This window comes from Neopsephotus bourkii, unplaced genomic scaffold (genome assembly GCF_033783945.1).
Source record: "Neopsephotus bourkii isolate Nb327-2 ecotype Australia unplaced genomic scaffold, CSIRO-AGI_Nbou_v1 NB_591, whole genome shotgun sequence".
Classification (NCBI taxonomy): Eukaryota; Metazoa; Chordata; class Aves; order Psittaciformes; family Psittacidae; genus Neopsephotus; species Neopsephotus bourkii.
In genome coordinates, this window is record NW_026901092.1 from 128,557 (window position 1) to 154,432 (window position 25,876).

Here is a 25,876-nt window from a genome sequence, read left to right on the forward strand (position 1 = left end):
TGAAATGTTCACCAAGATACCTGAAATTAAGAAAGATAAGAGATGTCTTTCCTTCTGTGTAATTTATTATATTTGAAATTTCCTCTTTCACCTTTGGGGTTGGTTTTTTTTTTTTTAAGTTTTAAAGTTGAAACCCTGAAACACTTAACTGCTCCATTTCTTCTTATTTTTGATGATAACTAGATCACCAATGAGATTGTAAGACAGCTGATGGAACAGAAAGGTTTCTACAGTTTGGAGAAGCCAGGAGAATTCACAAATGTGGTTGACATCCAGTTTGTAGCTGCTATGATTCACCCTGGGGGAGGTCGGAACGATATCCCACAGCGCCTTAAACGCCAGTTCACCATCTACAACTGCACATTGCCTTCTAGTTCTTCCATTGACAAAATATTTCAAACAATGGCTGAAGGTTATTTCTGTGTGCAACGAGGTTTCTCTGCAGAAATATGTAAACTGGCTTCAGCTTTAGTTTCTACCACTCGAAAGGTTTGGCAAACAACAAAAGCAAAGGTAAAATATGTATGTTAACCCTTTGAAACATCTGTACCATGACAAAGCAACAAGACTCAGGTCTTTGGTACTGTCATGTGTGCTCATACTTCACATTGTGAAGTGGAGGCCTGGATGTGTAACTGCTGGCTGATGCCTCTGTTCTGAATTTGTTGCTTTCGGCACCTAGCTGTCTAGAAACAATCATATGCATTGCCTTCTACAGCTAATATAAGAATTATAATATAGTAAGGATAGCTGATAGGAAGGTTTAGAGGTCTTCTGATTGAGAAACTGTCAAAGGCATAAGCATAAATTAAAGTCAGATAGGAATTTTCTGTAATGGTGTTTGGGATTGTGAGAAACTTTAAAGATCTGAATTAAAGAAGCCAAATTTGGTGTAGAGGGAACCAGTTCAAAACAAATGAGATCTGTTATTTTGCAAATTCTAAATATTTTCTTCTTCTGTTTCAAACAGAACAGATTGTACAAACATTTAACTGCAATTCCTTAAGCAAATGTTGCTTTGACATAGAAAATAGAATCTATGTGTAGAATGAAGCTTGAAAAGTTAAGAGTAAAATTAAATCCAAATATAATTTTTTTTCCAAATTTGATATTCTAATGAAAAAAAAAAAAAAGTGGAGGGGAGTAATAGAAAGATAGGGATAGGCAGGGATTTGGTAAATTATACTTTCTAGTCCAGAAAATGTTGGTCAGAATTTTCCAAATAACTCAACTGTAGACGTAAACTTGTCTTGCATTGAGAAATAGAGTTCTAATGAAACTATTGGTCAGCATATTCAACATAAATGGTGTTTATTACTGCTAATCAACTAGCTATGGAGAAAATGTCGCTTTTGCTAAGTTTTTCAAATCCGCTTTTCTCATTTTTCTGCTCCTTTGCTTTTCCTCATCTATTTTTCCTTTTCTTCATCATCTTTTCATCATACGTTCTTGGAAAGGACAAAAGAGAGTGACAGAAATTATCTGGAAGAAAGGACAGGAGCAACACCGCATGTTAAGCAACGCTGACATTTTCACTGTGGCTTTCATTGCCATCATTAACTTACCTGTCTTGGCTACCCTTCAGTGCATGTTTCTGGGACTTGTAAGATTCAAAGTAACTAATGAAATCTATGTAAAGTTAAAAAGCTGGCCATTACTACTGTCATTTCTTCATTTTCACTGCTACTTAAACATGTATTTCTTAAGCATGTATTTCTGCTTTAGTGCAATATTGATTTTGAAGTTTGTGAAAAATTCCTTATTCATTTAATACTATATAGAAAATATTTTTATTTAATAGCTATTTGAATGTATCTTATGACATTATTTTATAGATGTTACCAACTCCAGCTAAATTTCATTACATCTTCAATTTACGAGACCTCAGTCGTATTTGGCAAGGAATACTTACAGTTACTTCTGAAGTCTGCCAGAGCATCAGTGTTTTGGTAGCCTTGTTCCAGCATGAATGCAGACGTGTTATTGCAGACAGGTTCATCAGCCAAAGTGATAAAGACTGGTTTGAAGATACGATGAGAAAGGTAGGCAAATAGTGTTCCAGTATTTGCCACAGAAAGAGGTCAATGAAATGTTTCATTATTAAAGCAATCCTGAATGTATCTTTATAGATTGCTTCTGCAGAGCATGGTGAGAATCTATTTGAAGATAATTCCACAGAATTATACTTTGTGGATTTTTTGCGTGATGTCCCAGAAGCTACTGGAGATGAACTTGATGATGCAGAGTTGAAGGCTCCTAAAATTTACGAGCCTATCCCATCCTTAGATTATTTGGCTGAAAGATTACAGATGTTCATGCAACAGTACAATGAAACCATCAGAGGATCAAAGATGGATTTAGTATTTTTCAAGGTATTAGTGTCTGCAATTATACTACTAATACAGAAAATTCCTGGTCTTTTGCATTTCCTGATACATGGATCATGTATGTTTCTATCATATTATTTTGGAGATAGCTCAGGATGGCTACCTCTGTATCCAAGCCTTACAAGTAAAATCTATAAAGCCATGTTTCTGTCTCCCAGCACCTTCACTACCACAAACTATTCCATCTCTTTGCAGTTCCCCATCTTTTCTTTCTCCTACTTTGCATAATGCAAAACAGAACTTACTCCTTTCTACAGTGCACATTGCGAATGTCATCTTGCATCTCTGAGTTACCTCTTTCTCAAAGGTCTGTTGATGCATGATGTGTTCTTCAGCTTTAGACTGGGTGGTTTGGTAGATTTTTAGGGCATTTCAGATTAATTCTTGCTCTAAGGTAAATACAGCAGTTGAATAAGAAATATCTGTAGTATACTTGTATTTTACTTTTGGCAGCCTGCTTAGAGAGTCTGTAAATCTCATCTAAAAGGTTGGTGAAGGGTATTAATCCACATCCTTTCTACTCTTCCTCCTGTCCCCTTAAGGGAAATGCCCTCAAAGACTGCATAATACATTTCTTCATATGAGCTTGATACAAGAGCATTTCTTTTGGGCTATCCCAGTTCCCCACTGAAGTCAGAAAAAAATCTCTTGTTGATTTTGATGAGTACAGGATGCAAGTCTTTGGCATAGTCTCCAGAAAGTCAACTAACTGCTGAGAGACAGTTGCTTGGTGATGTGCTTCTGGTTGAATATACATTATATTATTTTTACAACTTGTCATCTCTTTTTCTCTCAATACACAGGATGCAATCATCCATTTGATTAAAATATCACGGATTATTCGTACTCCGCAAGGAAATGCATTGTTGGTAGGTGTGGGTGGATCTGGAAAACAGAGTCTGACCAGATTAGCATCATACATAGCTGGATATGAGAACTTTCAGATTACTTTAACAAGGTAGTAAAATACAGTGTATATAGACATTTGCTTCTTAATTTGCCATATAAATTAATGTCTCACAATTAACTTCAATGCAAACCTGACAAATACTTTATCCCTCATAGTAAACTACATTTTTGATCAAAGGCATGTGTGCAAATACACAGTCTATAGATGACAGATCCTGGGTCTTTGTTTTGCTGCCTTTATGCTACTAGCAAGAAATCTGTCTTTCCTTCAGCATTTTGAGTTTACAATGCATGTGTGATATCCCACTAAAATACCATGTTGCCCTAAAGATAGCATGGAATAATCTGCTGCTATATTCTGCATAGTGGTGAAATGCTGATGGCCAGGGCAAATAGTAGCTTTTTCTATAGATGTTTATGTGCCCATATTGTATTATTAATTACAACTGCTATCAGTGACAATAGTTCATAGTGCTGGAATTTAGTAATTTGTAGAAATTTGCAGTGACTGGAACTACTGCCTTCCATCTCTTTCTTTTTTGATATAGGGTTTACAGAAGTAAGCCCCGAGGGCTGGCAGTATGTATTTCATTCTGCAAACTACTCAACACACTGAGAAATCTTCCTTAGAGAGATGTATCAGGTCTTTGAACAATGTTATGAGGTTTCTGATGAAAGGAAAGGGAAAGAAAGACATATCACTGACCCTTCCTGTATCCCACAGGCAGAAAGAAGAAACAGTGGGAACAAAAAAAGAGGGAAAGAAGGTGTAGAGTCACACAATAGAGTCCCTAGACTTGCAAGATTCAAAATGCATTAATAAGGCAAATAAATATTTCAGTCACTTAAGAAAGGTTTTTTTGCAGAAGCTAACTGGAAGCAAGCTAAAAGCAGATAGCTGGAAGTGTATATTTGCAAAGTGGATAGTAACCTTTTGTAACTTGCCACAGGAGGCTGTGGAGGAAGACAGTATCAGCGAGTTCATAAATGGAACTGAGGACAAGATGGACATACCTTCGAACATTCCTTTTAAAATTGCGATGTTTATAAAGGGGGGAAGAAAGAAATGAGCAGTGAAGAGTGGAAAACATGAGTTGGCTCATGTTTTCTCTCTAAGTAGCATTTCCCATTAAGAATATTGAGCTAGATAAACTGCTCTTTTGACTCAGTAGAGAAATTCATATGTTCTTATTGGAATACCACACACCACTGTAATAACTTTGTCTGAAACATTCAAACTGAAGAGTTAGATTGTTTTACAAGTTCTGGACTGCTTTCATTGGAGTTATTTATAAAGCAGTGGTAAGATGGAGCTGAAAGTGAACTGGGAGACTTTCTCTATGGCATATTTAATAGAAAAGTAGAGCATTGTTTTCAAATACTGAAGAATGGGTCATGCAAGTATTGCTCATGACTTTGAAGAGACTCTTGGAATTAAACTGATTTTAAAGAAAAGAGGTTCTTAATTTCACCTTTAATTGGCTAAGAGCATAATGGAAAAATCTGCCATTTTATTAACCTTACAATATTTCATTTTGTATATCATAATCTGAAATCTGTAGTTGAATTTGTGTGGACTTCATCTGAATCTTACTTTTGTGCATCAGCTATAAAGCATAATGAAGCAACCAGTCATGGTCTTCATTTGTAGCAGAGTGATAATGTTCACGCATCATTTCTGGGGCTAGATTTCATTTAAACCAAATAACACAATAAAAACCTGTTATGTTTTTCTCTTGTTTCTTAATGATTTCCTTTAACCTGCTCTCAGTATCTTCAACAGATAATCCAGCTGTATTTATGTAATGGTTACAGGTTTTAGAACCAGCTTGACAACTTAATCCAGTAGTATTAACCTACAACTAATTAGAATTCTTATTAGAACCTTCTAATTCTTATTAGAACCTAAAGTTCTAACAAGAAATTTACATCTGCAAACTGTAGGGATACAAAGCAGCATCATAATTACCATAGACATAGTATTGCTTTTACCATCTTTTTTTCCTAGCACATTATTCTGTTGATTTCATCTCCTTTCCCATGATTTATGGTACTGATCGTTCACTTTGGAAAATGTCTAAGCAAATAAAACTAAAAAAATGAAACCTGTAGATATGGTATTGATTTCTTATGTAGATTTTCTCTTGCCTTAAGGAAGCTAAGGCAGGTGATAGATATCTCCTGAAATGGTCTGTAATTTTTGTTCTCTCTTTCTTTAATCCTTCTCTATCCCAGAACGTATGCCACCAACAATCTTTTGGATGATCTGAAAATACTGTACCACACTGCTGGGCAAAAAGGAAAAGGCATTGTCTTTATATTCACAGACAATGAAATCAGAGATGAATCTTTTCTTGAATACATGAACAATGTTTTGGCTTCAGGTGAAGTCTCAAATCTTTTTGCACGACATGAAATAGGTGAAATCACACAAGACCTGATACCGGCAATGAAGAAGGAGTACCCACGGCGTACTCCCACTTTTGAAAATCTTTATCATTACTTTCTTGCTCGAGTTCGTAATAACCTGCATGTGGTTCTTTGTTTTTCCCCTGTCGGGGAAAAATTCAGAACTCGTGCACACAAATTTCCAGGTCTGATTTCAGGCTGTACCATGGACTGGTTCCAGTGCTGGCCTAAAGATGCTCTCGTGGCAGTTGCACAGCATTTTTTAGTTTCCTACCATATTGAGTGCACAGATGAGGTGAAACAGAGTGTTGTTAACACCATGGGAACATTTCAAGATATTGTAGCTGAAAAATGTGTTGAGTACTTTGAACGATACAGGCGACGAACATTTGTGACTCCAAAATCTTACCTGTCCTTCATTGGAGGCTACAAAGCTATTTACAAAGAGAAGTTTGCCAGTGTTGGAAGTTTGTCTGAACGCATGAGAACAGGTACTGTAAAATCTGTTTGATATGTTTGTTGTTTGCTTGTGTGTTTTTAAAAAGATGAGAAAAATTTGAGTAAAAGAATGTAAAAGTATGGATTTAAATTGAGAGCTGACTTTCGTTTAGAAGCAGACTTTTTTACCTATATCATGTGTGGTTACAAAATATGCAGAGGTTTTATTTCAATGAAATTTATGAATGTTTCAGATTGTGATGAATTTTTAAATAGTTTTAGTTAGCAGTTAAAATAACTGAAACTCCCTCTTGATACATACGCATGACAAGGAACTACTGAGATCCCATTTTTCACATTTAAACTTGGTAAACATAAATCTGAGGGAAAGTAAGTGAATGTTCAGATTCAGTCCCTCCAAAGAACTTTTTTTAATAAACAGTTATATGCCAAATATAAATTTTCAAAAATGTTGCATCACACAAGGGCATACACAGTAAACAATTAAAGTTTCCAGTACTTAATGGTGTTTGGAAGTGAATGTAAACTTAAATTGCTTCTTCTCCCACTGTTGGCAATTGCAGAACTGAGCTATGTACACAGATCTCCATAGGCAGGGGGTGACTGGGTGCCTGGAATGCACATACCTGCTTTTATTTTTGAGGGTTAGAAAGATTTGCATGATGTGTTTACGTTTAGATGCATTGGTTTATATGTAAGAATATTTATACTAATAACTTTTCTAGATGATTTTATCATTGTTTGATAAAAATGTTGGAGAATTGTATTGCTCAAAAATCTTTAGCTTCTCTTATCCCCATCTCATCTGGACCTTTGTGTAATGTTGTATTTAGAATCTCAGCCTTGTCTCCTTGTGTCTTCATTTGCATTGCTCAGGAGGCCAGGTTCTTCCTCTTTTTTTATACAGTCTAATACTTCTTATGGTCTTACGGATTTCTGAAATTTCACACAATTCTTGAGAATGCTATTCACAATACTGATGTTTTTTGATATGTGTGTTTAATATATAGTGTCCCTCTCACATGTAAGAAAATAAACAAATGATCAAGTGACAGATTCTGAGGACTGTTACTCATTAAAAAAAAAAAGGAAAAAATAAATAGCAAATGGATATAATGGATAATACCCCATTTAATTTTGGTCTTCAACAAATGTGATCCATCAGTGGGGTTCCTAAATATGGATTTGAGTGACTTATGTTACATATCCAGATTGCTGCACTGAGGTTTTACTCAACATGTCTTCCTCTTGCTAAAATGGATTTTGTTCAACGCAGGTCTTGCAAAACTGATGGAAGCTGAGGTTTCAGTAAACCAGCTCTCCAAAGAGTTGGTGATGAAGGAGAAAGATCTGGCTGTAGCTTCAAAAAAAGCTGATGAAGTTTTATTGGAAGTAACTATGAAAGCCCAAGCGGCTGAAAAGGTGAAAATGCAGGTGCAAAAGGTAAAAGACAAAGCTCAGGCCATTGTGGATGACATTGCCATTGATAAAGCAGCAGCAGAAGACAAGCTCGAAGCTGCAAGACCTGCACTGGAAGAAGCCGAGGCAGCCCTGCAGGTCAGAATCAAAGATATTCTGAACATGCATGTAGTTAATGATTGTTATTTGTAATAATATGGCTCATGCTTCTAACTTGAAAAACAAAATAATGAAGAAATAGCACTGACCTGTTAAACTTTGTAGAAGAAAATAAGTTCAAACTGGGGCAGTGGAGAGGTAAGATAGGCAGTACATACTCTACTGTCAGGTAACAAAGCAAATCAATAACTACCTTTAAGTACTTTCTGCAGTATTGCTTCTGAATGACCTGCAAAACTGCAGCAATTGCATTATGTATACAGTCCTGCCCAAAAACATCTTTCTCTACAGTCAAGTGATTGCTTAAGTAAATGGATTGTTTTCTTTTAATTTTTTTTCAGACAATAAAACCTTCTGACATTGCAACTGTTCGCAAACTGGGTAAACCTCCTCACTTGATAATGCGAATTATGGATTGTGTGCTACTTTTATTCCAAAGAAAAATAGACTCAGTAACACCTGATCAAGAGCGCCCATCTGTGAAGCCATCTTGGACTGAAGCTCTGAAGCTAATGAATAATTCAGGTTTTCTTAGCATGTTGCTTACTTTTCAGAAGGTAAGAAGCTAGTAGTGGCACTACTACTCCTATAACTATCTAGAGATATGTGAAAGCGTCTTCTACCTCAAAGGCAGTTTGAAACAGATGAGACTTTTGTTTACCTACAGTTGTAGATACCTTTGTGACTGTATTCCTTTCTATTTTCAGGGTTCATTATCTCAGTAATCTTTCTTCTGGGCCACACAGTTTTGATGGCGCACACAAATATCTCAAGCATGAGATCATATCTTGAGAATCTTAGTGTTATCTGTATTTAGGCAGTTCCTGTTTCTCAGTAGGAATTTGCCTTAAAAGGTCTCAGTGGTTTGATTTTTCAAATGTCTCACCATCTCCAGTGCTACCAGGCCTGCTTGCATATAACGCTTTAGAGCTCTGTCTCTGGAACAGTTTGGTGGGGAGCTGAGAGAAAATACAGAGTAAAATTAGCATCGTCAGGAATAATACTGAAATATTTGGGAACTTTTGGGGTTCTGTCACTGGAAAAGTAGTGAAATACAGAATGAACTGGGAGCCTTAGTATAAACCGTAAGAAAAATAAAAAGCAAACACAGGTTTGTATTTCTGTCAGGACAAAAACTTGTTCTGTTTACAGCAAGATTCACTGAACTGTGAGACAAGGGAAATTTCTCTGCGGGGAAGAGAAAAAAAGATGTTACATATAGCGGGAAGAGAAAAAGACCTAGGTGGAATATGGAATGGCAGAATTATGGCCCAACTTTAAAATCTAGAACATCAAGCAGATTTTGGCAAAACCTGGCTTTTCTGCAGCACTGCACAACCTACTCTTTCATTTGTACACCGATTATTTTTTATCTGCTTCAGTTGTGCATTTTGCTGATGCCTTTTCTAAGTTATTGGAGTGTTTTTGTTGTGCACATGAGGCTTGAAACCATGATTCTAACAATCTGCAGGAGCTATTTCTCTCAGTGAGCCATATTGACTAGGCACCATGCAGAAACTTGCACTGCCTCTGTAGACAGTGTCTTCCTGGGGCTTTCAATCTGGTTGTTTTTCCAAGTGCTATCTTCATTAAACAGAAAGAGGAAATGAGTTTAAAGATAATGGGGACTAATTATGTAGTCCTTACTCAAGCTTCTCTCTAATGAGGCTTCCAGTTTTGGCTCTTATTAATAGTGTATGTGTTTCTGCTGGTAGTTTGAAACATATTTAACTTTACTCAGAGGAGTTGGAACAACCTCTGTGGGACTGAGTTCTTCCAAGAAGTGATACTGATGAATGTGGTGATGAGCACTAGACTACTTCTGCCCCTGATGAGGTACTTCACATGCTGTCCTCCCGCCTCATTTCTTGTTTCTAAGATTGAGTATATATGAGAAGGCAGCACATCATGTCTGGAGCTCTGAGTAGACTTCACTGCTTACTTGTTTGTGAGACTTTTGTTCTTTCCTATTTTTTTTATGCAAGGAGTATTAGTGGATGAAATAGCTCCTTGGGTTTAAAATTCATTATTTAGAAGGAAAAGCTTGACAGTTTTAGGCCATTGCTGACTGGTCTGTGCTTCACCTTTGCCGGCTTGCTACCTCATCATTTTGAGTAGAATGAAAAAGTCTAAATGTTTGTCCAGCACTATTTTAGAATTTCATATTTTAGCAAACTTAACATTTTAGCAAATGCTCATAGTGAAAACATCACCATATCTGATTTTAGGAATAATATAATGAATGTCTTTGTTGTAACAGTAGCTAGGGATCAGACAAGTGCAACACAGTCCTTTCTGCATAGCAGAAAGGCAGGAAAAGGGTATATTGCTTGACAGTATGAATGGAAGATGATTTTTAAATGCCTTTAAAGGAAGGCATTAATATATTGCCCCCCCAAAAAGGAAGATTTTTAATGCCAGTATTGTTAAGCAACCATTGTTACCCTGTATAAGCTCTTCTACTCTCTGCATTGCTTAAAGAGATGAATCCCATTTTCTTCTGACACTTGTATAATTAGAGATTAACCACCATCACCAAAGATCTGGCTTTCATGTTCTCAACAGATTGTGAAGGGGGAAAAAAATCTGAGGTTAGAATAATGAAGTGAACAGCTGAAAGAAATTGCTTTTACAGTTATGGAAAAGGGCTAGTATCAGTGAAGTCAGTGCCTTGCAGTTTCACCCTTTTCCTTCCTAAAGCTGCATGTTTTGACTCCCTGTGTTCACACTGGTGGCTGTCGGATGCCATGGTGAGCTTGTTCAGGGAATTAGCCTAGACAAAAGCTAATCCGTAGTTTGCTGACTTAGATTTCTGTCCTACTAGCTTCCAAATCAGTTCACTGAGCATTGGTGAAAGTATTAAAGATAGGGCAAGAACATCTGGTTGAGGGGGAGAGGAAAGAAGTTACATCGCTGTAGCACCAAAAACTTAGATCAGCTTAAGTTGTCATGGAGCTATGAGTACAAGTAATGTCTGTAAATCCTATGGGTCAAATATGGATATTAAATGCAAACTCAAGTAAATCTGTTGCAATGGAAGTAGGAGCTATTTTCACTTCAGTTCACAAAAAAAGCACAACTATTCTGTCCTTTATAAAAGTGAAAAGCAATGGTGTTGATTTGTTCATTTCTTCTGTAAGAAGTGGTAGCATGTTTTTAAGATACTTTCTACCATGTTTTTAAAAAATAAATTTTTTCTGTCAAGCAGACTATTCCAAGATCCATTTAAAAAGTAATTTTCCCTTTTCTTTGACTAGGACTCAATTACAGAAGAAACTGTGGAGCTTTTAGAGCCTTACTTGGATATGGAGGATTATAATTTTGAGACTGCTAAAAAAGTCTGTGGGAATGTAGCAGGTCTTTGCTCATGGACACAAGCAATGGCTTACTTCTATGGTATTAATAAAGAAGTTCTTCCTCTTAAGGTATTTCATATTATCATTTTTCTGAAGGATGACTATAGTTGAGTGGAAAAAGCATTGTGTTATTTTAACTAAAAAAGGTGATGAGTTACAAGAGATTCTTGTTTCTTCACATCCAGTCGTGAAGTCAAGCACACAGAGGTTAAATATGTTCCAGCAATTTTTTCCCCTTACACAGCTGCCCTGTAGTACAGTTGTTACTTGTGTGAACACAATCAATTTTTGATGGGTACCTAAGTACACAGGTTCTTTATAGATTCTGACTATCTGCAAGTGCGAGAAACCAGTACTGTCTCTGTTCTTGGACTCAGTGCCAGGCACTACTGTTTCAACAAAATGTCTCTTCAGTCCTAATAATGAAGGAGCATGCTCATTGTGGTCTTGGTAGAATCTGGGAGAGACTGTTCTTGGCACAGAAGTAGTCTTTAATGATTTTAGCTGGAATTCAGCTCTCTTAGAAAATTTAGAGTGTCAAACTGCCACCTATGAGTGTATATATAATAAAGTAAGTAGTTACCTGGCATAGAATTCTGTTGTAACATTAAAGCACAGTAGAAGGGATCAGCTAACATTGTCTGCATTCCTACAGATAGCTTTATTGTCTTGGAAATGTTTCATTTATGAGCATATTGAAAAAAAAGGAGTTTGAATATTTAATATCAATTTATAACCATTGCTTCTGCAAGGAAGTTTATGGCTCTTTTCTGAAGAAATACATTCAATCAGTTATGCTTCCATTGTACTTATGTTCAGTTTCCTATTAAATAAGCCACTGTGTCAATGGCATATTCAAAATTCTTGGCATACCTAGACAGATCTGACTCTAATTTGTTGAAAACATTATATTTTTATTCAAGAAACTGATAGAGAAGACCCTATTTCTGTGATATATAAGTAGTAATTTCCTTTTCAAATAATAGGATATTCACTAATGAAAACAAAATTTGAAATGTGGCTATTGAAAGCTATAAAAGAGAGCAAGACCTAGAGGAAATAGTGGCTTTATATGCAGATGCAACTCTAAAAGCTGCAGAAGTGCTCTTGCAGTTTTTATTTAAATATATATGACTTAAGATTATGTATAAATTTAACTTTGTATTCAAGCATTTACATTCTTGTCACACTACAGCTGATAAAAACTGGAACATGTATTTCTTAGCAAAGTGGTGCCTATTGTCAGGTATAGCAACCATCACAAATATTTTAAAGCCAAATACGACAGGGGGAGAAAGTGTTTGAACTATGCAGGAGATATTGCAGGAAGCACTGGAGTAATGCTAAGAAAATAATTGGAAATAAATGTACAATTAAATTGTGTAAAGTACTAGCACAGGCTAAATCATCCAGTGCTAAAAGCAGGTTTACTGAATGAATTCATCAAGCTGTTTTATCCTAACTGCTGTTCTAGGAGATAAATCCCCTTCGCTACCTGCAAAATCCATCCAATATATTTTTAAATTGCATCTTAACTGAGACTCAGTGCCTCATTTATTTTAAATGGGCAACTTGAGAAAACTAATTAATAGTGACTTATATTATGGTAAACATAGTGTGCAAAAATTAACTAATTCCTAGAAATGGATACTTACATTCTTTAGATATATGGTCTGCAGCATAAGGGTCATTAGAATCAAATGTAGAAAGTCTAATGAGATATTGCACGTCAAATACAGTGCTGTGTAGCTGCTTATTGTACAGTAGTCACCATGTATGTAGTACTTTCCTATAAACCTTCTGCACCTCGCTAGCCATTCCTCTCTAGTTGTTACTTAATAAACAAGCCTGCTGGATTAACCTGGTAATTCTGAATCTGCTATTTACCCGTTAGTTGAAGAATATAGCAATGCAATGAAGAAGCTCTGGCTTTTGTTATGATTCTGTCAGCATCCAATTAAAATAGTGTGTATAGGGTTATAATTTCCCTTAGAGATGTCTCCAATGATTTTAATGAAATTCTCTTTCGGTTGTGATGATCAAGGTAAAGTTTGTCTTCTGCTTATAAATTCTGTTTGATATTGAGGATTCTCCCCATTAAACTCAGTTTTAAATATAAGACTTTATTGCCTTTTCTGCTTTCACTTGTCTTCATGCTGAACTGAAAACCACAGCAGGCAATAAGAGGAAATCTTGCACCTGAGGAAAAGGTAACAGTCAAGGAGTGTCAGAATTTGATGGTCATCCATTTAAAAAAGTGTGTCCTTGTTAAGGTGACATTAGGAAAACAAGCATTCAAGTCGAATTCAAGGCCCATGATAAGTGGAAAGAAGGAATACACATCTTAGGGATGAAGGGGAGGATTAGATCACCTAACAAAACAAATTGAAGTCAGGATGCATAACTGAAAAAAATGAATCTTTCAGTAGCTAGTAGGGGCTCTGAAAAGCAGATAGGAGGCATGATCTCTGTATCTTTTCATTGTTTTAATCCCAAGAAATGGCCAGTAACAGCAAAGAAAGAGGCCAAGATTTTATTAATATCACTCTGCATGGATCTGTTTACGTGTGTACATATGTGAAGGTGTATACATATGTATGTGTGTATAATGTTTTAGATTGGTGGAAAAACACTGGGTTTGTAATGTCTGCAAAACCTGTGTATATGTTTGCCTTTCTTATAATATTTCCTTAAATAATGATGAATCCCAATTTATCATGGTATTAAAGCTCTGAAAAAGATGATACAAAACCAGTGGAATGTCTGTGTGAAAAATCTGCAGTGATCAGGGTCAGGAGCAGCTTGAGATTGCATTTCCATGAAGAGCTGTCAGTCAGATGCCATGTGCCCATGACAGGACTGAAGCAATAGGCAAAGGTGGCCACCCAGCACACCTGCAGTGTCTCGTGAGCAGAGTGACAGTGTCCAAATGCAAGAAGCCTAGCCTCGTCCAGCAGTAGTGAGTGTTAGATGGACTGTTAAGAACAGTGTACTTGGAAAGCTAAAATTCCTGAAATGAGAGATGCTAGGAAAGCTCCAAATCTTCCTTACCTGTAGTCAACTATAAAGTTTCAGATGATTTTTTTTCTTATGTGTTCTCCTACTTCTAGTAACATTTCCTGAATTTACTGAGCAACAGCTGCTCTTCACAGTGATCTGGGGCTGGTCTGGGCATTCCATTCAAGAGTGGGAACAGCATTAAATTTTGTGAGATTTTTATTGGAGAAGGCATTTTTATTTAAATGCCTTCTTGGATCATGGCCAGATATACTCAGTGCTTTGCAAAACTGAGTTTGCAATGAATCAATGAGAAATTTACAGCTATGTCAATACTAATAAATTAAACAGTACTAAGGATTTTTTTTTTTTTAGACATTAGAAAGTGATCATCTGCACTATTAAATTCTTAGAATGATGCCTAGTGTGAAGTTAGTCTTGGCTAAGCAGCATTTTCTCAGCAGTCTCTGAACACCTTTCACAAACTAGTTTGATCCAATGGCCATTTCTGTGAGACTGTTTGCATGCAGCCATACTGCTTTAGAGCCTGGGAGAAAGCTTAGTATAAGCTAGTTAACCTGAGTGGCAGAGAAAGGTCCTCCATATGTTTAACACTATAGCTGTGGACTGTAATTGTGTGCTTATTTGTGCTGTTTTTATGTGGAATGCAGAAAGGTTGAAAGGGGCAAGATCATCTCACCACCTCTCTGAGTCCTCTCTGAGGGTAGCTCAGAAGATGGCAAAATAGCTGCTTAACAATTTAGTCCGTAGCCCTTGCTGGCACAGGTACCTTGTCCATATTGCTCTATGCAGATAGCAGGTAGAAGCATTGGCTGGGGCAGATATTGAGAAGATTGTCTGTATGGTTCCCTGCAATGCCAATGGCAAGGCAAGGCTGATGCTGCTGCTCTCATGCAAGCCAAGGTATGTTCTAGTGTAGTCCCCCTCCCAGGAGTACAGATAAGAACGTGGATCTCATGTCTTGAACCCTCATGATTCATTCACATAAAATCCATTTATTCAGAATCTCACACTGCATCCAACTGGAAAAAACTGTGAATCCTTGCTTGGCTGCGTGACTCAGAGAGATGAAATGAAGGGTGTGAAGCTTGTTCACATAGCAGTGCCACTAAAATTAGAAAGGCCACAGTGATTCTTTGTGGTTGGGAGACACATTTCCTTCCTGCCTGTAGTTGGCTGGAAATCTTTGAAGCTGCTTGCAACAATAATAGCCTTCTTGTACCGAAGATTCTCCTTGGCAGCAGAACTTGCCTCCTGCTTTCATGGCAAAGCTCTGCAGAGGAAGCTGCCAGCCAACCTGCCAGGGATGTCAGTACAAAAACTGTGTTTGTACCCATATAGTTTTGAAAAATGGGGTTAGAAATAAAGGCAGGGAGAGAGCAAGTGGTGATGATTTCATAGGGTAATCTGAAACAAGTGGTCTTTCTGCCTTTGGGAATCATGTAAATTGCTCATTCCATTATGTTAGCAGTCATTGTGCAACCAACCAGTATTCATCTCATATGATTAATCAGCCGACAAATGAAACTAATACCAAAATGTATTACAATTTTGTTATGATTATGCTAAAATTGACTGAAAACTTTGGTTAAATTGTCTATAAAATAATTTCTTATTACAAGTCATTTTCTAGAGGTGCCGTGAATTCCTGTGTATATAATTTTGGTGTGTTATTTTTGTGTTAGAATACAATATACTTTTTCTCTGTACTCATCTGAAATGTTTTTTCATTGTACCTACAGCTTCAAAGCTGGTAGCCTCTTAAGAGCTTTTAAGAACTGGGAAGTCTGTTTTATCAGTCTTTTGCACCTTTGTGGTTAGTTTATTGCTGCACAGAAGCCTGTTTTTCATACTTACAAGGCACCGTTGCTCATATGTGTTGGGAATTCACATGGCCATCCTTTTCCACTGAGGTTCACATCCGACTGTGATAAATGTCAAGGTGAAATATGAATCCACACAGCCAGCTCTAAGTTCTTTGTTGTTCCAGCTGTTCTGCCTAGGTTGTTCTTCCCAACTCTCCAAGGATCCCATTCCCTGTGTAACCTCACTATTTGTCAGCTGGGGGTGGAAAAATATGTCACAGCTTTGTTTTACTCCCATTTTTAGCCCTCATGGTATTTAAGGATAAGAGTATGCTCTGTACATGGGAAGGGCTGGGCAGGGGCGAGGTAGGACAGAGAGGGACTGCTGCATGGCTTTTACTGTATCTCAGTAAGAAAGGCCTGACAGCAGATGGCTTAATAAGGTACTGCTTTCATAAGACAGAATAATAAGAGGTATTTATAATAGCTTGAATGAACAAAAGACAGAATTTTCTCTCCATGGGCAGGATCTGCTTTGCACAGCATACCTTGGGAAGGTCTATCCAGGCTCTGTCTGATGCTGCATGAATGTGGGGTGCCCAGCATCTGAAGGGATGTAAGATTTACCCATTCTCAATGTTCCTTTTCTTATTACGGATTTTTTTAAAACAGTTATCGTAAGCCATTTGTTGTCAGGTCTCTCCTATTAAGATCCAGAAGGAGCTCTGCACTGTGCATATCTTTCATACCACCCCAGCTCTTCCCCGGTGCAGGACACAGTAACACTAAATCCTCTACTCAGAACTTGTCAAGTTTTGTATTTGTAATAAAACAGGTTTTACAGAGTTTGGTTTCCATCCTTATAACTCTGAAAGCAGAAAAAATAGAAATAAGATGCATGATATTTAAACAAGTGTTTTAAATATTCAGAGTAAATGGAAGCAACCTTTATCTCCAAGTGTGAATTTCATAAGAACTTTGTCAGTCTCTAATCCTTTGCAAACATATACTTGGAAACATGCTCTGAATTCACAGAATAGTTTTTTTCCCCTGTTAGGAATAGTCAAGTTAAGAGGCCACATTTAAATGACTAGCAACACATCATTCAACTTTATATAGGGATGTGAGAAAAGTCTCTAGTTTTAGTTTCCAAAAGAGCAAAAGATGTGTTTGTTGTATTTTTATTGTAGAAGAAATTAATGAGAAAATAGAGGAGAAGAGTAGGTGCCATTATCTTTACTATTGTCCATGAGGACAATGTTAATTTTCTTTTGCATTGAGAATAAATTACAGAAAACATTGTATGGATTGCTTCTTGTATCTGGTATGCAGCTATTTCAAGTGTATTGTGATTTCAAATCATTTATCATTTTGTGATCAATAGATCATTCTAAAAATACTAAAATATTTTAAGATTGCATTGAATATCTTTAGTGTTATGCCTGTGTTCATTTCAGGTTAAAAAGGAAGGAAAGGAAAAAAACTGCTGTCATCCTAAGCATATTATTTTTTAAAGTACCCAATCCATTGCAATATGTGCCATTAAATGAATGTCATTTGCTCTCGCCAAATAATAGATAGTAGCTACTTTTTACTTTTAAATGTTTGTAGGCAAATTTAGCCTTGCAAGAGGGAAGACTTGCAGCTGCCCAAATGGAACTGAATAATGCACAAATTCAGCTGGATGAGAAGCAAAAGGAACTGGATGAAGTACAAGCCCTGTATGATAATGCTATGAAAGAGAAGCAGACCTTACTTGATGATGCTGAAGCATGCAGAAAGAAAATGAACAATGCCACAGCTCTGATTGAGGGATTGGGTGGAGAAAAGGTACTGACACATATGAGTAGGTTTGCAGCATAAAGCAGGTGCTCAATTTTGGGAATACTCCATGATGATCATTAGTAGTCCTAAAGAAATTCAAGGCATTGTGACATCTCTATATTATATGACACTTTATTTTATTTTGCTTGAACTTAATGTATCTAACAAAGTAAAACAGTTTCTTGTGTTAACTTAATTCTTGCATGTGAAGATTTATGTCTTACCATATGGTTTGTATTGGGATAAAGTTCAGATTTAAAGCCAAGGAGCCAAGTTCCTTCTACCTTTAGTAAGAGAAATTAAGCTTAACCTAAATAACTGCCCTAAAATATTTGTAAGAAGGATTACTTTCTTTCTCACCAAGTATACAAGCATAAGAATTAGAAGCTTGATTAATTTCCTGAATTATATTTGAAGTTCAGATTTCTACTGGAACCTATTGTAGAATTATTGATAAATTGTTTTCTTCTACACTAAGCTTGAAATTTACCTGTCCTGTGCAGATTTTTATGGCTTCAGCCTAAGGTGTCCAGAAGAAGCAGGTTACCTTTTTTTTTTCTTCATCTGATTATCTGCTTTGGTAATTCTTTGGTTGATTTCACACAGAGTCAAAATTGATGAGATCTTTGACTTCAATCATTGGGTCCTGTGAGGCCAGGACTTCAGAATTTGTTTTCTTAGCTGTACTTCAAAATATATCGGTCAAAAATGTTAGATGCTTTATCATAGAATCATAGAATCGTAGAATAGTTAGGGTTGGAAAGGACCTTAAGATCATCAAGTTCCACCCCCCCTGCATAGTTTTTCACTGAATTTCTCTATTTAAAAGCAACACCAAAATAGGCACTTAGAGCACCTTATTGTTGGGTTTCCATTCTACTTTTGAAAATTCAGAAAAAATATTGAAAGACTGTGTATGGCACTTGGAGCCTTGGGCAAAACTGACACTGGGTTAAATGTGTGTTTTCTAAATTTAAAACATGTAGGTTCTGGCCAAGACTGCATGCAAAGTGATTGGCAGGGAACAGAAATCTGGAGAGAAAAGAATAAGTAAAACTCAAAAATGTTATTTAGAAAATCATAGAATCATGCAATAATTGAGATTGGAAGGGACCTGTGGAGTTCATCTAACCCAACCCCCTGCCCCATTCAAAGCAAGGTCAAATAGAGCAGATTGCTCAGGGTGTTCTCCAGTTGCATTTAGAGTATCTTCAAAGACAGAGACTCCACAACATCCTTGCAGTCCTTGACCACTCTAACTGTAAAAAAGTTTTAATGTGCGTTTCATTGAAATTTCTTATATTTCCATTTGTGCCCACTGCCCCTTGTCCTTTCACTGGGTACCACTGAAAAGAGTCTGGCACCATCAGCTTTACACCCTTTGTACAGGTCAGGTCTTTGCACACATTGATAAAATTCCCCCTGCACTGTCTGTTTTCGAGGCTAAACAATCACAATTCTCTCAGCCAAGGCTGCCCTTGACCTTTGCATCAGCAACTAGTTCTTCCTTGTTTGCAAGTCTGAGGTTCAGGAAACCACACTCCCTCATTAATCCTCAGTTACCTGTGTTAATAATTTTTTGTCAGTGTACTCCTTAAAATCTCCTGGATTGCTTGTGTCTTGCTGTGTTGTCTTTTCAGATGCTATCAAGGTGGTTAGTCCCCCATGTAGAACAGTGCCTGTGAATGAGAGGTTTCTTCCCATTGTCAGAAAAAGGCCTCATCTACTTCTTGCTAGTCATGTTGTAAGAGACACACAATATCACCTGTGTTGCTCTGCCCCCTAATCATAACCAATAAGTTCTCAACTGGCTCATTGTCTATTGCAGTCTTAGATGCAGAACTCCGTGCTTTCCAGCTGCTCTATCACATGAAAAAAAAGTCTCACTCTTCCCAGCCTGTCCTGCCTCAAAAGCCTGTGTACACCTGTTGCAGCACTCCAGTTATGGAAGCCTTCCCACCATGTCCCCATGATCCCCATGACATCATGACTCTGCAGCCACACGCAGACCTCTAATTACTCATTTGTTCTCCATGCTGTGCACATTAGTGCACAAGTACTTCAGAGAGGTGTCCAGCTGTGCTAATTTCCCAGAAGCAGTATGAAAGGTATTCCCATGTTCTGTATGGTAGGCACTTCTTTGTTTATGTGGATGTGCTTGGGGGTGTTCCTCCATTAGCCCTGTTTATTGATTACAAAGTCCCTACTGTTTATATCGCCCCACATGTTTTGTTTGCCAGCTCTACTTCCTCATGTGATTGTTCATCATCCTCTCCCTTTTATTTCATTCTTCCCTTAAAGCACTTCTTACCTGTTTGGCCAGCTTGTTAGCAAAGATGCTTTTTCCCCAGGTGGCTGCCATCTCTTCCAAGCAGACTTCTACTACTGAAAAGAATAATTTAAAGAAAAATACTTCTGGTTTGAAGGACAATTATTTATCAGAAAGAGATAAGTTCTTTGTGTTAGTTTTGTGCCTGCTTAACCTAACTTCTTTATAATTTTCTACATACAGCTACGCTGGACAGCAAGCAGCAAAAACTTTCAAAATCAAATTATTAACTTAGTGGGGAATGTTCTTCTGGCTACTGGATTTCTCTCTTACTCCGGACCTTTCAATCAGGAGTACAGGAATTTGCTGCTCCAATTGTGGAAGAAAGAGATGGACAACAGTAAGATTCCATACAGTAATGTAAGTGTTCATGCTCTGTCCTGACCTTACTCTTTGCCTTGCAGAGTAATGATAGGCAGAACATTCCATTCTGGAAAAGTACATAATTGGAAGATTATATATTGGCTGTCACATTCCATCAAATTTTTAATAAAGAAAAAAATATGAATAGTTGACAACCAAGCTTCTGAAGCACTATGTTTTAAAATCCTCATTATACTGTCACGCATTGCAAGATTGGTATATAAGCCATTACTCTGGCAAATCTAAGAGAGATGCTGTCTGAGGTCAGCTGCCCTGGGAGGAAATAGTGTAATATGGGAAATGAAGTAAGCATTTACAAGCTTAGAACAAATTTACCTTATCATACGAGGTTCTATCATGTAGTCTCTGTTTTCCCCCATAGTTAATGCTTTTTTGCAAATACCATATTGTGTCCATAACTTCAGCCATAAAGTCAAGCAACATCTAGTATTTACTGAAAGTGGAAAATACATACATTGAAGAAAATACCAGTTGTAACTGTCTCCATCAGCATCTTAAATTATCCCCTTACAAGGAATAACTTGGGATTATGTGCTAGAGAGTGCCAGCCTACACCAGGTATTGCTGTGGCCCTATAGTTTTCCAGGCAGTCTTTGAAGCAGCAGCTCCCAGGTTAGACCCATAGGAGGTGCAGAGGTGGACAGGAGTCTGGATTGGGTGGGAGTTATGCCCCTATCAACTTCCAGGGACCCAACAAGATTTACCCTTTTTACATTTTTACTACCTACAGTCTCATGTGCTGCCACTAAAAATCTGCTTTCTCCCTTTCTCTGTCATACCTGTGTACCTACATCATTTAATTTAGTTTAACTTCAAGTGCCTTGTTGAAATTAAGTTAAACAAAACCTGGATTTTGTAAGCTTGTTTTACACCACTTCAGCTTCCTCCAGTCTAAACTCTTAAATCTGTTCACATCTGTCACCACTGAGTCTGTTCTCAGGGAGTCTGACGTTACAGCTTATCCTCAGTTGGCTTAAATCTGTGCAGGCAGAGGTGGCCTAAAATGCAACAGAGCTAGGGTCCCATCATACAGCTTCAGTTCCCTGCCACACAGAATCACAGAATAGTTTGGGTTGGAAGGGACCTTCAAAGGTCATCCAGTCTAACCCCCTCTGCAATCAGCAGGGGCATCGTAAACTGGATGAAGCTGCCCGGAACCACATCCAGCCTGGCCTTGAATGTCTCCAGGGATGGTGGAGGGATGTCTCTCTGGACAGCCTGTGCCAGTATTTTACCACCCTCATTGTGAAGATTTTTTTCCTCACATCCAGCCTGAATCTCCCCTCTTTTAGTTTAAAATTGTTTTCTCTTTTTTTAAATTACCCCTCAGCCTATCACAGCAAGCCCTGCTAAAAAGTCTCTCTCCATCCCTCTTATAGGCCCATTTTAGGAACTGAAAGGCCACAATGAGGTCTTCCTAGAGCCTTCTCTTCTCCAGGCTGAGCAACCCCAGCTCTCTCAGCCTTTCCTCACATGCTCCATCACGTCATATGCTACCTTTAACAAAGTGACCAACCTGCATGCTGGGACTAAGATACAGGGCAGTTTCCTTTACAGGAATCTTGTTCTTTCTTTCTACCATTATCTGCCCCAGGAGTGCTGGACCTGGCAGCTGTTTTGGTGCATTATCTTTCTTTGTGGCCAGCAGCAGCCTTATTGCTATTCCATGATTTTTAGGAGGTCTGTCCAATACTCTTCCTTGCACCTGGAAGGCATATTCATACTGAAAACAGGGTTTATTCCGTAATAATGAAAAGTGTCTTTCTGAGTAATCTGCCCAGGTTGCCTTCTGCTTGGTTCCATAAATACCCAAGTATATTTTCTCCAGCAGTAGAGGTTGTAGTTCTTACTGTCAGCACAGGAGTGGAGGCATTAAGTTCAAATGGCTCCTGTCCTCAACTGTCAAAGCTTTTGAAAGAGCAGGTGCTGCTGGAAAGTGCTAGGAGTAAGGGAACAACATGTGTACAGCGGTGGCTGCACTATTGTGAAACAGCTGAAGGTAGATTAGTATCCCTGCTGCACCCTCTTTCCAGGTTCCTGGGAGCTTTAACACTTGAATGCATATTAGGGAGACCTCTTTGCCATGGGACGTTTGTCGTGATGTTCACATCATAGAAGTTACTTCTGTATATTTTTATTATTTTTGTTTTACATTAGATAGTGCATAATGCTTCTTGTAAATGTGATTAACCTTGACCTGACAGCGTGAACCTCACAGCCTGGCCCAACTTATGCTATGATTTACAAAGATAAATGATTTTGACTTGCCCAGCAAAGGGATTTGAAAGCTCCTGATGATAAGTAATATGTAAAGCCAAGATGGATTTATTAATAAAGCACTAGTAGCAGTGCAGTCTCAGGAAAGATTCTTTACTGGTGTGCTATGGGAGTTATCCTACATTTATCCTACATACATTCATCCCAGGGAGGCTTTATCTGAAACTCAGAGTATAAAATGTTCTTAAAATCTACTTACCTTAGGGAATATTTGTCAAGTTTCTTACCATTTAAGAACTAGGAAGTATAATGTCCTCAGAAAGCAAGACATTAAGAACTGAAATTCTGCTTCTGTGAGCATGTTCAGACCACATTACAACTCAGCTGCATCCTTCAGAATTTGAGGAATACTTTTTGATTGTTTCTTTGTTGTTTTTTTTTTTTTCATATGGACAGGTTAGACACAGAATGCCAAACTTAACTAGTTTCAAAAAAGATAATTACCACTCTGTTTAGATAGTCACCATTAAAGACAGGGTTGTGATTTCAATGATAGTCTATGGAATTGAGTTTTAATTTTTTATGGTGAATTAAGTATTCACAAAAGGCAGCATATGGGCTTCTCTTGATACTTCACACCACAGGAAAGCAAGCAGCTTTGCAGTTCAAGCAAAAGGCTTGACATCTGCCTTACTTTGTCACAGACTAACTGGCTGTGGGTGTATGAGTCATATCAGCACAACAGTTTAAAGAGAGCTGTTTAAAATTAGCTAGCTATCCGTGTACTTAGGCACTTAAATTAGCCAAGTTTCAGGATTGCAGAGTGATTGATACTTCCTGCTGCAGTAAGAAAAGATTCAAAGCTGTTTAGACCCTACTATTCTCCTTAAAGAGCTAAGTATGGTTTTAGGGTCCAATTGCTGAAAATTTTGGCTATTAAATGCTTTACTGTCCTTTTTACAAATGGAAATTGGATTCTTAAAAGTTTCTCTTTTGTCTTCTGAGAATGGTTTGCGTAGCTTTGTTCAGATTCTTCAATAATCAGAGCAGTAAAAAAAATCAAAGCAGCAAAAAAGCTTTTGAGTCTTGCAGCCATTGGTGTCACTAGCTCTCGTGATTGTATCACAAGTCTGGCAGTATCTGAAATTTTGCTTTAGGCTTCAGATGTTGAATTATGTGATTTTTGCAGGACTTGTAGGCCATTTCTTTCTTTTTAAAAACAAACTACAAAATTAGAAGTAGCTTATACATAGGAATTCTTGAGTGAAAAATATACAGAGAAAATAAAAAACCCTCTTCAAATTTATTCTGTTTAAAATCACATAATTATTAGACTATTTTCTAATTTGGAGTGTTTGGTTTGTGATTTTAAGAATTGTTTTCTGCACATAATTATTGAGAGGCCAGTCACTGTTCACAGTGAATAAAATAAAACAGGTTACTCAGTGTGTGCAAATCAAACTCTATGAGATTATATGATCTGGGAAGAGTTTTGAACATGGTAGCAATAACTTTCTGTTATGGTTCATGATTATTGATCTGTAGCACATCTCCTTTCTCTTGTCTGAGTCTCCCACAAGCCATCCTATATTTATTGGAATATACTTGAAGGGTACTTTACAGCTTTACAGCAGGAGGAAGCTCTTGTGACCAAGATGACCCTTCCTCTTGAGCTGACAAAAAAAGTGTTTGCCAATACCAAAATCAGCTTGTCGTTAGATATTGAACTGGCTTCAGAATTTCTTCAGCTGTCTTTGATGGACATCAAAGCCTCAACAGACTTCACTTTCATTACTGCACAGCAATGATTTAGGCACTGAACTTTAAATAAAGGAAATGCTAGCTACCAAATGCATTCTGTCATGCATTATGATCAGAATAAGAAGAAAAACCTTCCACCAGACATTTTAGTGTAGCTCCTCTAACTGGTACCGATTTATAATTGCATATTTTCTGTTAGGACCTGAACCTTACTGGTATGCTTGTTGACAATACTACGGTGGGTGAATGGAGTCTCCAGGGTCTTCCAAATGATGACCTTTCAATTCAGAATGGCATAATTGTCACAAAAGCATCTAGATATCCTCTGCTGATTGATCCACAAGGTCAAGGAAAGATCTGGATTAAAAATAAGGAGAAGAATAATGGACTCCAGGTAAATAGCTCATTTAATATTTTTATGTATGTGTCATGTCACATCATAGTTAGCAATGCAAGCGATTTATTGTCATCGTACTTTGGCCATATGTAATTTAAATCTGATGTTTATGGTATATAATTAGGCAAAAATTAAAATAAGACTGATGGAAATCTGTGACCTTTCAGTCTCAGGGTGAAACAGTTTTTACTGCTTTGTCATGTCCCAGACATTTTGAAGAGCAAATTGGAATTTTATGTTATGCCGTATCTATTTTTATGATGAATCTTTTAATTTTTGTGATAGAAAAAGAGGAACTTAGAGGGAAGTAAATGACTTACAAAATTAAGACCGGACAGTACTAGGAAGTTGGTACTGCATGGCAATTACTTTTTAGGGTAATCATTTTAAGAGCATAATAGTGAAAAGGAAAATGGAGGAATTGAAAGCAGAATGGTGTCCTGAGGTAGAATGCAAATCTAGTAATCTTTGAAGCCTATCAAGCACAAAGCCCAAATTTAGGCTATATCTTGATTATTAAATGTGATATGCTTTATTGTGATAAAAATGTTCATAGCTTAATTTATGCACCCTTCTCACTTTCTGTCTAACAATGCATCCTATTTGGGACCTGGATCCTCTATTTAATTCAAAACTTATTTTACCCCTTCTAATCAGCCTACCCTCCATAATTTTTTACAACAATATTGTTAAGATGGGTCATGATAAAGATCTAAACATCTGATACATTTTCAGGCCAGATAAAGTATGATACTAAAGAGTTAGCTGTTAATAAAACAAGCCTGTCATGCAACTGTAGATTATCACATGAATGCCAAGTACACTGTCTTCACTCTAAACAAGAGTGATGGGTAAGAAAAGGGAACTGAGATGGACGGTGAAATCCAGAGAGCTTATGAAATCATGATGATGTCATTAACTAAATACTTAACCTTCTGGAGCTTAATCAAGATCTGTATTTCCTAGCACTGTTAAGAGCAGCCCAACATTCAATCCCACACCAGATCCAGTTTCTGATAAGCTGAATGTGTTCAAAAAATGGT

General features: G+C 37.3%; 1 protein-coding gene across 1 annotated transcript in view; it reads left to right on the plus strand.

Annotated features, from left to right (window-relative positions):
- Nucleotides 1-25,876, plus strand: part of LOC133211254 (dynein axonemal heavy chain 5-like) — a 156,472-nt gene that overhangs the window by 82,561 nt on the left and 48,035 nt on the right. The window contains exons 53-63 of the mRNA XM_061351450.1: nt 184-513; nt 1,836-2,042; nt 2,130-2,372; nt 3,191-3,345; nt 5,532-6,196; nt 7,441-7,721; nt 8,084-8,299; nt 11,000-11,167; nt 17,533-17,751; nt 20,258-20,434; nt 24,636-24,830. Of these exons, the coding sequence (XP_061207434.1) occupies nt 184-513; nt 1,836-2,042; nt 2,130-2,372; nt 3,191-3,345; nt 5,532-6,196; nt 7,441-7,721; nt 8,084-8,299; nt 11,000-11,167; nt 17,533-17,751; nt 20,258-20,434; nt 24,636-24,830 (2,856 nt within the window). The remainder of the gene's footprint in view (nt 1-183; nt 514-1,835; nt 2,043-2,129; nt 2,373-3,190; nt 3,346-5,531; nt 6,197-7,440; nt 7,722-8,083; nt 8,300-10,999; nt 11,168-17,532; nt 17,752-20,257; nt 20,435-24,635; nt 24,831-25,876) is intronic.